This window comes from Sus scrofa, chromosome 3 (genome assembly GCF_000003025.6).
Source record: "Sus scrofa isolate TJ Tabasco breed Duroc chromosome 3, Sscrofa11.1, whole genome shotgun sequence".
Classification (NCBI taxonomy): domain Eukaryota; kingdom Metazoa; phylum Chordata; class Mammalia; order Artiodactyla; family Suidae; genus Sus; species Sus scrofa.
Window position 1 is genome coordinate 60045209 of NC_010445.4, and position 14764 is coordinate 60059972.

Here is a 14764-nt window from a genome sequence, read left to right on the forward strand (position 1 = left end):
TATCCCCTAGTGACCAGTAGCTGCAGAGGAAGGTTAGATATGACATGATCATAAAGGATCACAAAGTATAGATGCAGAATGCAGAAGAAGGGGGATACACTTCTATTTCAGGTTCTGGCTCAAGGAGTGCTCTTCTTTCTGACCCAAGAAGAGCCCAGCTATTAGTTATACATTTTTATCAAGCAATGGTTCCTCTATAGTTCCCTTCCTATCGCATACTTTCTTGTTCTATAGATCAGTTAACTCAATTTGGGAAAAACTTTGAATCCTAATTCTCTCACCAACAAACTTCCTGCCTCAAGTATTGCAGCAGTCACATGGTCTAATGCCAAGGTCATTATTTTGTTGGTTGCTCCATCAAGCCCTGGGCTCTGTAGTGGACACTCAGAGCCCTCAGACCATTTTCTGGCATCCATTTGGAGCTCTGGAAGAGACAGGTACCTCCCATGTGAAGTCCAGGGACACCTATGAAACTTCTGAGGAGACTATTAACACCTCCCTCATTGCTGGTGGCCCTCAAGTTTTGATCCTAGGAATCTTTTCTATTATCTCTTCTTTTTGGTCTCTCCAATAGCAGTTCAGAGCACTTATTTCTCTCACCCATTTTTCTTCATTTTTTTTTAGGCATATCTTTTAGCTTTCCAAATCTACCCTTTTTGGATCCATCTATCCTCTTGCTTAGTCAAATTTTCTTCTTTCATGAAATTGGGTAGCTCAGGCAATATTTATGGAATCATAATATAAACATGAATGTAAAAGAAGCATGAATATTATTTAAGACAAAATAGAGGGGAGTTTCCACTGTGGCACAGCAGGTTAAGTGTCTTGCATTGTCTCTGCAGTGGCTCTGGTGGCTGCTGAGGCATGGGTTTGATCCCTGGTCTGGTGGAGTGGATTAAGGATCTGGCATTGCTGCGGCTGTGCATGTTGCAGCTGTAGCTCAGATTCGATCCCTGGTCCGGGAACTTCCATATGCCAAGGGTGCAGCCAAAAGGAAAAAAAAAAAAAGAATAGATGGACTTTCACTGACCACATTTAAAAATCCATATACATTTTAACACAGAAATCACATTCTTTGGTCTGAGGGTTTGTTTATAATTCATAATTACTTTTCAGTAAAAAAGATATTTTGTCTCTCAGGTGTACTAATTTTTCAACACAACATATTTTGTACTTCAGATTGTTCCATCACAGTGACTAGCACATAGGTGTCCAGACATTGAATGTTTGTAGCCAAATCATTGAAAGTGTTTCTTCATCAATGTAATTTCCATGCACACATTGTAAAAATAGATTTGAATTGGGAGCCTGGGGTTAAAAGATGCAGACTATTGACTTTGGAATGGATTAGCAATGAGATCCTGCTGTGTAGCACTGGGAACTACCTCTAGTCACTTATGATGGAGCATGATAATGTGAGAAAAAAGAATGTATACATGTATGTGTAACTGGGTCACCATGCTGTACAGTAGAAAACTGACAGAACACTGTAAACCAGCTATAATGGAAAAAATAAAAATCATTATATATATATATATATATAAATAAAAACAGATTTGTAGATCTGTTATTACCTTAAAATTCTTCTGATAGGATTTATATTGAAATGCACGTTTTTGAAGATCATCTAGAACTAACTGCAGATCATTCAATATGACCTTTATTTTGTCTGGGTCAGCATTTATATCCAAAATCTGTGGGTCCTGTAAAATCAAGACAGTTTTTGATTAGTCATTCCTACTTTTTAATGTGCACCATTAAATTGAATTGATAAACATTTTCAAAAAATATTTTTCTATATTCTCTCTTCACTCTATTTTTTTTTTTTTAGAAAATACACTATAATGGTTGCTTTTCTTGAATTTTAAAGCAATGTATATACCTTGTAAAAAAAAAAAAAGTACAGAAATGTATAAAGAATCACCAGAGGGATAATGTTTTTAAAGAGCATCTGCTTTCACTTATTACATTTTTTCAACTGATAAAACCTCCGGTAAGGAGAGGTGAAAGCAGTATGGAAAAGAAAGAAGAGAATATGACATAAGAAAATTCCTGTTTTATAATAAAGGTATGGTCCCATTTAACTGAAGTTCACAAACAGGCAGAACTAATGTATGGCTTTAGAATTCAGGGCAGTGGCTGCCTCTCGACAGGAATGAAAGGTTGGTGACGAGAGGGAACACAAAGGACACCAGGAACAATAGCTCTTGTCATGAGTAGTGGACACATGGATGTGTGTTTGCTTTCTTATAACCTATTGAGTTGTACAATTATTACAGTTACGTATAGCTTTCTTTGTGCAAAAATACTTCAAAAGTGAAAACAATGCTGAGTTCTTACAATAGGACTTGACACATAGTATGTACACAATAAGCATTAGCTACTTTTACATTTGCATGTCAACACATATAAATGTATGCTGTAATCATTAACATCTGCACTGTGTTCCTTTGAGCGGATGTACCCAACACATTAGTAATCCTCTGTTGGTAGTTTCCCATTTTCTCTGATTTGCTCATTACTTTATATGGTTTTATAATGTTAACAATTAAATAAGGCGTCATTACGAAATGATCTATTTTCATGTAGTCTTCAGTTAAGAATCACCTGGATATCTATTCTAAGTTCTTAAAAAATTTCCCTTGTGTCTTCTGTGTAGTTAAATGGGTGAAAGTTAATCAAATAGTCTTCATTATTATTTATTTATTTATTTATGCTCTGTCTCTTTCTAAAGGGGAATTTTCTAATATGTGACTAAGCAAACTCTTAAATTGTCACAATAGCTATAACATATGCTAACAAGTTATAAAAATACTCATTTCAAAATAATAAATATAATCAGCAGAAAGAGAATTCAGTATTACATAACATGCTTTAGTTGCAATGGACTGGAATTTATGTAGTACCTAAAGAGAGGTTCAGAAACACTTCCAATTTTCAAAAGCAGTTCAAAGATATTGTTAACTAGTAATAATGAAGCCATAAAAAAAGAAAGTTAAATGAGATGAAAGTGAAATACACTTTGTAAAAGGTTTATTAAAATATAACTGTCATGATATTTGTCTTTCTCTTAGTATGATAATCTATAGGTTCATTGGAGGATGGGAATAACATATACACACTACTGTAAATAAAGCAGAAAATTATAAGGACCTACTGTAGAGCACTGGGAAATCTACTCAATAAACTGTAATAACCTATATGGGAAAAAAGAATGTATATATGTTTATATATAACTGATTTGCTTTGCTGTATACCTGAAACTGATAAAACATTTTAAGTCAACTATATATAATCCAATGATTTTTTAAAAATCCAATAGTCAAACTTTACACAGATTCTTTTTTATTTTTTTAAATTATAGTTGATTTATAATGTTGTGCCAATTTCTGCTGTACGGTAAAGTGATCCAGTCATGCATATGTTCTTTTTCTCATATCATCCCCTAGTATGCTCTATCTCTAGAGGTAGGACACAGATTGATTTAATTTAATTAATTAATGTATTTATTTAGTCTTTTCAGGGCTGTACCTGTGGCACATGGAGGTTCCCAGGCTACAGGTAAAATCTGAGCTGTAGCTGTTGGCCTAGGCCACAGCCACAGCAAAGTCAGATCTGATCCACATCTGCAACCTACACCACAGCTCATGGCAACACCAGATCCTTAACCCATTGAGTGAGGCCTGGGATCGAACTTGTGTCCTCATGGAGGCTAGTCAGATTCGTTTCCACTGAGCCATGATGGGAACTCCCACAGATTGATTTTTAAATCCTGCTTTGGCTTACCTGGGCTTGCAGCTTTATTTCGTTTACTTCGTTGCTTAGATCTTCAAGATCTCTACCCAAATGCAGACAAAACTGCTTAATGCTTGCTTCTCTGTCACCCACGGATTTATCGATGGCATTCCGAACAGCAACAATGGATGGCTTCATAGTTGCAAAAACAGCAAAGTCCTCGGGAGGCGTGGGAACCTGATACTGTTCAATGAGCTTGTACATCTGAATCACTATATTCCCTTCATCTTCAAGGCTTTCAATCTAGAGAGAAACATTGGTCTGTTCATGAAATAACTGAGTCCTGTTACTCCCATTGTGATTTGTCTGTTGCAGATGGCGCTGTGCACCATGAACATCATGCTGTGAAGAGCCAGCAGGTGAGACGTGTGCTTAATGTACCTCAAACTGGCTGGAGCCTTCTGAGTGATAAATATGGACATTGCTGTGACACGGGTGTTGAGGTCCAGGAGGTAAGTTGTTCAGAGCCGAGCACAGCTAGTATTACTCTTTTAAATATTTGTTTTTCTCTTCCCTCTCTCTTTTGTTCTCTAGTAGCATTAGACAGTGCCAATACTTAAAGTTTTCAGAGACAGCAGCTGCCATGAAGATGCTCAGCTGTAACATCTGAGATCCCAGGCCTGGGTGCTAAACAGTGACTGTCCCAGGGCCACCCCTAAGGTGTGGAAAAGGCATGTTCCTGGCTGTGTAGATTCAGAATCTGGATCTATAGTGAGCCTCAGGCTACCCTTTAATAAAGGCTTTTACTACTTCCAACTGACTACTAAATATCTTTGCTTTGATGCCCTACCTGCAGTGGAAGGGTCTTTCCTAATTTTTTGGCAAGGACTCCCCAGTTTGGGGGGAACCCTCCTCCCCATCGCACTGTCACACACTTACAGAGGGAGCATTCATGTTCTGCAATTTGTCCCACCTCTTGGCCATAAGTTACCATGAGGTAGCATCAAACTGAGACCTAGTGAACCCAGCTCAGTCAGACCTTTCTTTTGAACTTGGGAAGAATTAGACTGTAGCTGTTGGCAGAGGCCATTTGCTTTCATGGGGTTACAAAGCAGGTCCTAAATGGGAGAAGAAAGCTGCAGAGAGGCTTTAGAAAAGTGGTTGTCAACCTTCAGCTGCATCCCAATCTCCTTGGCGAGCTTGTTAAGACACAGATTGTTGAGCCCCTCTCCAGAGTTTCTGATTCAGAAGATCCAGGGGTGGGGTCCAAGAATATGTATTTCTACCAAGTTCCCCAGTGATACTGATGCAGCAGGTCTGGGCATCACCCTTTGAGAACCACTGTTCTGGAGAGGAGCAGAGATGGGAGATGGAAAAAGAGGCCTTTTTGGCTTTTTGATTCTGGTCTAGTCCCTAGTTCCTGCCCTTTCTAAAGACCAAGCTCTATCCATACTGTTGGAGATTACAAAAGATATCCTTGCAAACATAGAATAAATCTCATTTTTTTCAAGCTAGGTGAGTTTTTTTTACTTTCAATCAAAAGTGTCTAACATCTTTAACAAGTTATAAATAGAAGTAAGTCTAATACCAAGATCTGCTCCTCCTCCTGTATTTCTGGCACTTGGAATAAGCAAATGTCCGATTTTCCCTGGGAGTGCCTTGGTTTACACCAATGGATTATCCTGGCATAATGATTAATGCTGCCTCTTTTACTCTCAAAAAAACATCTGGTCAGACAACCATTACAAGGCCTGCCCTACCTATTCTGCTGGGGATCTGTTCATTCACTGTAAAAGGATATCTAAGAGTTATCTCAAATTTTTCTTGCTGTCTCTCTCCTCATTCAGTTGTCCACAAGTCCTCTCAATTCTACTTACTTAACATCACGAGAACCCATTCCTTCTCTATGATCCTTGGAAATACTGCTGTAGCTACCAAGCACCCTTTCTCCACAGCACACCGACTGCCATATCCTGTTTTTGCCATGCTGCCTCGGGTCTTTGCACATGGTTTTCCCTCTCCCTGGAATGCCTAGACGGACTTTAGAACATAGTTTATGTTCTATCCCATCCTCTGCAAAGCTTTCTTTATAACTCATAGGCAAGAATGACCACAACCCCTCTGCCACCCCAACCCCACCACCAGCTCAGTCCTCCACTTGTATCTTGCAGCTATATTCACTGTATAAAATTATCAGCTATCATTCTAGACACTGAACTCCTTGAAAGCAGGCTTACTCACTGTTGTAATGCTTGCCCCCTGCTAAACAGATGCTCACTACATTTTCTGAACTCATGGATGAAGTTCCAGAAAAAGCAGTTCGTGTGTGCAGAGCATTTTCCTAAGGGAAGCTACTTCCCCAACACACCACCCAGCACCACACAGACAACCCCATGGAGATGGGATATAGTCTGATTTTCCACGTGGGACATCAACTGCCCTGTGCTGGAAACATTGAGAGCAGTCTACCCTCTGCAACGTGATCCTACCTTCCTGTCACAGTTTATACGATAGGATTGGGGTGGGGGTGGGGGTGGGGGTGCTGAATCCATTCGCTAAACATTTAGAGTTGACATCAGAGGAGAGAGATTCTGTTTCTCAGTGGCTGGCTAGACCTGCAGCACCTAGCTTGGGTGGTGCTGGTGGCCATGTTTGCTGCTGAGAATGAGGAAGCAGGAACACGGTGTTTGCAGAGGGAGAAGAGCAAAGCAGACTCTAGAGAGATGCAGGGAGAAGAGAGGGAGAGCTCACTACCTGGGTCTCTATGGCCTTCTTATTGCTGGGTTTGGTAAGTTCCTAAGCCTAGTGACTTTCCTAGAGTAGGTGTCAGTGGGAGTGGGGGTGTTCCATGAAATACTCCCGGATCCCTAAACAGGGTCCTTATTTTGTCCTATGCTAGCTCAACTGGCTTGGAGGGTTAAGGACTACAAATAACAATAAACACTGGGAATCTTTAGGCTCCTGGATGATGAATAAGTAAACCTGAGGGAAAAGCACAATCACCTGCCCTTTGAGAAGGTGCTATTACTTGAAACAAGAAACAAAACTATTACTTTTAGAGGCACAAGAACTAAGCTTTTTCTACTGATTCTATTAACAATATATAACAGATTAACCAGTGGTTAATGACTTATTTCACATTTCATCCAGTCTTATATTTTTAAAATTTGTAACATACTTTGATTTCCAGATAAGAAAATGCTTTAGCTCATTTTAAGTGCCAAGTGGTACGACTGAAAGCTTATGAAAAACAGACTATTGAAACTTATGCCAGACTGCCTGTCACAGGGAAGATCCTGGGAGGAAGAAAGCAAGTTATTTTCCAGAAAGAGAGAAATAAGGAAGACAAGGAGAGAGAGAGCGATAGAGAGAGCTGACCCCATTATTTGTGTCACTTGAGTCCCCACATCAGCTTTTGTCTCCCCACCCCACCTCCCTTTTTGACTAGTTTGACTTGGGTTTCTTTCTTTCCTAAAGTTGAGTTTCATGCAAATATAGGTTAAGAAGGATCAAGACTTCCATTATGACTAACATCCAGATTACAATGCTATTATCACTTGTCATAAATAAGAACTGCAATAAACTGGGGTTGAGGGTATTGGTTTTGAGGGCAGGGACCCATATTTGAATTCTGGCTCTACCAAAGAATGTGCTATGATCTTGGACAATATAACCTATTTTGGTCCCTGTATCCTTATCTGCTGAATGAGAAGAACTGTCTATACTTCTTAGGTTTTTGTGAGGATTAAAAACGTAATGCATATAGAAAATGTAGTATCTACCCAACTAGTGCTAAGGGTTTGATCAATGTTCACCGTCACTGCTGCTGTGATGTTGTTGCCTGAAAGTGTTTCAGATCTTTTGACAGCTGTTTCTTGACCTTCAGTTCCTCAATATTCTTTTATTTGCCTTCCTTACTTGCCACAAGATCTGGAATATTGAGTTATACAAGAAGCACTCACCCTCTCCTGAATTTCGTCAAGAAATACTAAGTTGTTAACGTATTCTATGGTGGTAGTTGGGACAAATTCAAGTTTATATTCTGCATCTTGTGCCTCAGAGATGATGGCATCCACCTTTTTCTTGCTTTGACGAGGAAGCATATAATTTAGCACCTAAGGAAAAAAGAGGAAATGTGAATCCTGACTCCTTGAGTACTTCCACTTTATTGTATCTTTGAGATAAATTCTAATTGCATGTGTGTTAAGTCAGCAGGTATTAGAAGCAGCAGTATATATAAAAGGGGTGTCCCTCCCACATCTTGAGACAATAGGAAGGGTTAGTTTTGAAGATCATTTCCAGAACAAGCTAGATCACACAGCTTATTAAAAAGTGTGCCTAAATGCTCTGGTCTTTTGTAAGCACCCTTTCTATTACTTTGCCCTGTAAAGTAGACACTGTGGTGCCCTCCCAGCATCAGTTACACTCCTTTCAGGCTGGGTAGTCATATGTGGTTTGGAGGAAATCAATCTCTCCTTCAGAAACCAAGATGGGGTCTGACTGGTCATTAGGCAAATCTGAGCCTGGCTTCCTTTGGCTGATGTGATTGAATTAGGATGAACCTCTGACCTTAGTTGATCCAATTAAACAGAAACCCAAGCTTTTTGTTTAAGGCTGAGAGAGATGGATCCTTAGGAGTCAATCTCTCTTTCTCTCTGTGTACATGAACAAGGGAATAATTAGCCCACGGAGTTTTTGTTTTGTTTGGTTTTATGGCTGCACCTGCGGCACATGGAAATTCCCAGGCTAGGGGTCAAATTGGAGCTGCAGCTGCCAGCCACAGCCACAGCCTCACTGGATCCAAGCTGTGTCTACAACCTACACCACAGCTCACAGCAACACCTGATCGCTTAACCCACCGAGAGAGGCCAGGGATTGAACCTGCATCCTCATGGGTACTAGTCAGGTTCTAAACTGGCAGAGACACAATGGGAAGTCCAGCCTATGGAGTTTTTGACAACCATTTCAGAAATGTGAGGGAATCTTGCTTTAGCATGAAGCTAGCACATCAGAAGGTTCAGAACAGAGAATGAAAAAAATCAGGTCCTTGGCGACACCATTGGGTCACTGGATCACACCTACCTGACGCCCTTCCACCCTTTCAGGACTTTTTGGCTGCAAAGGCCATACATTTTCCAATTGCTTAAGCCACTTTGAGTTGAGTTTTCTTTGGCTTGGTATATAACAGTGTTCTTAGTGCTCGAAAATGTATGTTGAAATTGAATTTGCTCCAATTCTGTACTTTTCCTTTTTTAACAGATGAAGCAGCAAAACTCTAGAAGAAAGCCTGATGCCCTACAACTAATTAGTCACAGAACAGATACTAGCACTCAGGCCTACAGCCTTTTATACAGGGCTTTGTCTTCTGTCATCTGCACCAGGGGTCAGCAGAGGTTTTCTGCAAGATCTAAATAGTAAATATTTTAGATTTTCAGGACATATATTCTCTATCACAACTGCTCAGCTCTGCCCTTGTAGTGGGAAAGCAACCATAGGCTGTACATAAGGCAATTGTTACAGATGTATTCTAATAAAACCATATGGACAAGAGTTCTCATTGTGGCTCAGCAGCTTAAGAGCCTGACATAGTGTCTGTGAGGATGCGGGTTCAATCCCCGGCCTTGCTTAGTGGGTTAAGGATCTGGCGTTGCTGTGAGCTGTGGTGTAGGTCGCAGACTTGGCTCAGATCCCATGTTGCTGTAGCTGAGGCATAGGCTGGAAGCTGTAGCTCCAATTCAACCCCTAGCCTAGGAACCTCCAAATGCCACAAGTGTGGCTGTAAAAAGAAAAAAACAAAACAAAACAAACAAACAAAAAAAAAACATATGGACAAAGCAGGTGGCAGGCTGGACTGGTCCTGGGGCTGTAGTTTGTTAATCCCTGTTCTACACTATTGTCTCTCTGGAGGTATTTGATAGTATATATGGGTCTAAAGGAAGACCTGAAAGTTATTGCTGAAACAATCAAATTTCCTCAGCTCTAAAACTCATCAAAATATAATCAGATTTTAGGGCAGTTTCAGATCAGGAAATGATCTCTTAAACTTCGTCTCAGTATCCTGGAATCAGCCAGCACTCCAACCAGTACACTGAGCCATTACAGGGGTATCTGTTCTATAGGAAGTCTGGGGATGCTCCAACAAAGGAAAAAGGAGCAGGTGAAGGAGGCTAGTCTGAGGGCTGCCGTCCCCTCATCTGAAAGCTGACTGTGCTTGGGAGAGAAAGAATACAGGACTTTTCCTAGACATTAAGGGTGCCAAAGACTTACACTAATTTTAAATATCTGCAACATTGGAAAATAAAGATAGGTTATTTGCAGTGGAAAAGGCATAAAATTGTTGTAAAGATCACAATGAAACTTTTTCTGGTTCATTGTTACCTCCAAGCATCGCAAAGGTGATGGAATTAGTTTTTCTTTCAGTTGCTTAGTGTCAATGAGCAGCAATCCCACATTCCTGGTGGGTCTTAGTGCTACTGCTTCCTTGTGCTCTCTGTGATATTTTTCCAGTTGTTCACTAAAGAACTTGACATCTACATAAAATAAATTCATATAAAGCATAAAATACATCATGTTCAATTTTAAAGGATCATTACAAAATTATATGAAAAATCATTGCATTAATAAATTTCCATATGTATTTATAATGTATTATCCATAGGTAGAGTACTTGGCATAACCTTAAAATGTTAATTCATAATGCATTTATCTGGATTAGGCCCACTTCACATGCTGAAGTGCCAGGCTCCACACCTTACTGCCACCCTGGTGCCACTGAGTCCCTGTCAGTTCCCTTTGGTTCAACATTTAAGTCTCTGTATGACAGTGTTGATGAGAACAGTAGAAATAAAACTTGGGTAATTTTTTTCCTAAAGCAAGACCCCACTTTGGTTTCTCAAGCAACTCAGTGTCTTGAAAAAAAGGTGTCTGTTTCAGATTCTAGAAACTTAAAGTGGGATTTCCCTCCCAGCTTGGCACATTAAGGATCCAGTGTTGTCACTGCTGTGGCTCGGGTTACAGCTGTGTGCACAATCCCTGACAACTTCTGCATGCTTCAGGCATGGCTACAACAAAGAAATAAACAAAAATATAAGGACTATAACAAGTGAACACAATGCCTACTCTGGGACTAGATTCTGAGTCAAACCAGTTGCTAACTGCTTTATGTGGAGCATTCTGAATGTGGATAAATGTTGATATGAAGGGTTTTTTTTTTTTTTTTAGCTGTGATGATATTATTTTGGTTCTGTAGGAACAATTTTTTTAAAGTTGCATGTTGAAGCATTTAATTCAGGAATTCCATATCTAATTTACTTTAAAATAATAATAATATTCAGCATAATAAAAATAATGGATTAAAAATAAAATAGGAGCTCCCATCATGGCTCAGTGGTTAATGAACCTGACTAGCATTCACGAGGACATGGGTTCAATCCCTGGCCTTGCTCAGTGGGTTAAGGAGCTGGCGTTGCTGTGAGCTGTGGTGTAGGTCGCAGATGCAGCTTGGATCCCGTGTTGCTGTGGCTGTGGTATAGGTTGGCAGCAACAGCTCCAATTCGACCCCTAGCCTAGGAACTTCCATATGCTGTGGGTGTGGCCGTAAATAGACAAAAGACCAAAAAAAGATAAAATAAAAACTTACAGAAAAAATTAGGACTGCTTCATGAGCCAAAGTAATCATATGTGAAATAAAAAAAAAAAGAATATGAATGATATGCTTCACATTTTTAAATGGTAATGATACTACATACTTAATTTTGTAATCATTTGGGAATTTTCTTGCTTGAAATTTCACTTGGGTATTGTATTTTATTTTCTTTTGTTGAAGATAAGTTTAATAATTTCCCCTCAGACCTAATTTCATGACTAGGAGTTGTTGATTCACATCCACTGGGTTGCAATATGGGTACAGAAATAGCATAACTTGAATTCCTGAGACAGAATGAATTCCTGAGATACATTTTACACTATGTAAACATTTTTAAAGGAATTTGTAGAAGTAAACATTCCTTTCAATTCCTTCCCATATAGAGGCAATAAAACTTTAGCATGGATACAGTTTCATACTAAAAGATAAGCCATTGGAGAGGAATTCTGTCCCATAATATTCTGAAATAAAACAGTAACACTGAGTAAAACGAAAGAAAAAAAGGGATCCTAGAAGTTCTTTGGTCGCCTAGCAGTTGAGGATCCAGCATTATCACTGCTGTGGCATGGGTTTGAACCCTGGCCTGGGAATTTCCACATGCCTTGGGTGTGGCCAAAACAAAACAAAAATAGTTCTACAGCACATAATCTAGAAATGAATAAACTCTTGTGTTTTGTCAGGCCTACTCTTTCGGGCTGCCATTTCTGTTGCCATGAAAACACAAAAACCTAGACAATGGTAAATCCTGATATGACTACTAAACAAAACCAGTAAGGACAAATGGAAAACTTACCAGGTTCTTGAAGTTTAAGAGCTTGTAAATCAAGACTTTCATTTTCCTTGAAGAATATCTGAAACTTTTCAAACGTAGCTGCATATAATTGGGCAGATTCAAAGGCTGCCTGTACAGCTTCCTAAGTGTTACAAATAAACAGACAAAACTGCATTTTCCTGAGCAGAATTCATTTCTAGAAAACTAAACAAGCACAAATACCTTCTCTATGCCCAATACTATGCTTTGACCTGGGGATACATAAATGAAGGAAGACACCATCCTGCATGATAAAGGGCAGTTAGCAAATTCTCTTATGAAACTAAAAACAAAAAAAATAATAACATCTTCAAATCTGACATTTGAAGAATCGTTCCTTATAATTGAAAGGACGTGCACATAACGTACATAGCTTCATCTCGTAAATATATGGCAAGAGACAACGTCTATTTATTTTCCAAACCACAAATTTTACGACAAGGTTTGAGTGTTTCTGAGCCAAAGCAAAAGTGTTTAGCATATCTACAAAATGACTTACCTAATCTGACTGTCACGTTCTCTGTACTGGCAAGACTCTTATTCCCCAATGTCTTTCATAATGTGCCTTAATAAAAACCTTCCTTTCCCTCATCTTTCTTAACCTTGGCTCTAACCTCCCCCTCCCCACAATACATCTTGTCATAGGTAATAATAATATGGCTTGTCAATACATCTTTTTGTAGTTGAGTCCCTGTGAATGGCGATTAGGATTTGCCTGTGGTTGGTCTTGGTCCCTTACTCCCTGGCTACACCCTATCCCCTTCCCTTATTTCCACCAAGACTTCTTGCAAATGAATGCAACTTGTCCCAAGAAAGCTAGAGATGGTCAATGGAATTACTCATACCCAATATATCCCTGCTAGGGTAAGTGCTTTATGCATAGTGGGGAGGGTAGAAAGTTTAATTACAAAAAATAGCACAACCCTTGATGGCTATATCTAGTTATCTGTTCATTTATTTCCTTTTAATAGGTTCTTAAACTTCCAGAATGTTTCTGCTGTTTATTTCTTAATGTTAAAAATTGAGGGGAAATGGACAGGTAACAAGGACCTGCTATAAAGCCCAGGGTAACCTACTCAATACTGTGTAATAACCTACACGGAAAAAGAATCTGAAAAGGAATGGAGGTAAAACTCATTTGCTTTGCTATACACCTGAAACTAACACAACTTTCTAAGTCAACCATATTGCAATAAAATTTATTTTATATACATATATAAAAGAGGAGATCAGTAACAATGCTGTGCTGAGTTGTACTGGTGCTTGAGACAAAAGGAAAAATCAATCATACTGATCCTATTTTTATTAAACATTTTGAGAGTTGGCTTATGACAAAAAAATTGAGGGGAAGAAACTATGTGAAAGTGTATTTACTTTGAGTTGATTTAAGAGTGTCTCTGATACGTGATCGTGCAGGAGTTAGGAATACAATGGAAGGCCTATAAATGGAAAGGTCCACCAATATGTTCAAAATATGATTTTCACACCTCACGGGAAAGTTGCTAGAATAACACAAAAAATTCCATATATCCGTCACTGAAATTCCTTACATTTTAACAGTAGATCACATTTTCTTTACCATTCTCTCTCCATGTATATTATTTTACCTCTGAACCATTAGGAAGAAAGTTGCAGGCAAAAGACATTTTTATCCCTAAATATTTTAGGGTTTATTTAATAAACACCAGTATAACCATAGTATACAGACCTAAATCAGGAAATTAGCACTGACTTTAATACTATTATCTAATTATAGACCTTTACACAAATTTTGCCATTTGTCCCAATAATGTCTTTCATAGCAAAATAAAAAACTTTTTTTTTTTTTTTGCCTGGTCCACTATTCTACCCAGGATCTTGTAATGTATCTTGTCATATCTCTTTGATGTCCTTTAATCTGGAACAATTTCTCAATCCTGTTTTGTCTTTCATGACCTTTACATTTTTGTAAAATTCTCCATAATTTGCATTCCCACATGTGCAGTGTGAAGAGGGTTTGTTTCTCCACAGACTACCAAACAGAAATGTGTTGTCATACTTTTGAATTTTGCTAATCTAAGAGTTGGGAAATGTTACCTCAATTTTACTTCAATTCCATGTATCTTATGAGTGAGGCAGAGTATATTTCCATGTGTTTAGGTGTTAGTTTTTGGTGAGTTTTCTGTTTTGGCCATTTTTTCTACTTAGTTTTGGTCTCTGCCCTCTCCCTGTTTGTAAGAGCTCTTTATGTGATTTACAAATTGCAAATAGATCCTCCCAGTTTATAATTGGGTTTTTACTTTGTTTTTGTTTTGGTTGGGGGAGTCACACCATGGCATATGGAAGTTCCCGGCTAGGGATCCAATCAGAGCTGCAGCTGCCGGCCTACGCCAGAGCCATAGCAACACAGGATCCGAGCCATGTCTGTGACCTACACTGCAGCGCACAGTAATGCCAGATCCTTAACCCACTGAGTGAGGCCAGGGATTGAATCCACATCCTCATGGATACTAGTCAGGTTCATTACTGCTGAGCCACATTAGGAACTCCAGGTTTTCACTTTGTATTTATTTATTTATTTATTTTTTTTCTTT

General features: G+C 39.0%; 1 protein-coding gene across 5 annotated transcripts in view; it reads right to left on the reverse strand.

Moving 5' to 3' along the window:
- The window catches only part of DNAH6 (dynein axonemal heavy chain 6), a 254417-nt gene that overhangs the window by 185351 nt on the left and 54302 nt on the right, over positions 1–14764 (reverse strand). For all 5 annotated transcript variants that reach the window (XM_021087305.1, XM_021087306.1, XM_021087308.1 and 2 more), the window contains 5 exons: positions 12174–12294; positions 10114–10265; positions 7698–7850; positions 3787–4038; positions 1575–1703 (listed from right to left, as the gene is read on the reverse strand). In XM_021087305.1, coding sequence (XP_020942964.1) covers positions 1575–1703; positions 3787–4038; positions 7698–7850; positions 10114–10265; positions 12174–12294 — 807 coding nt within the window. The remainder of the gene's footprint in view (positions 1–1574; positions 1704–3786; positions 4039–7697; positions 7851–10113; positions 10266–12173; positions 12295–14764) is intronic.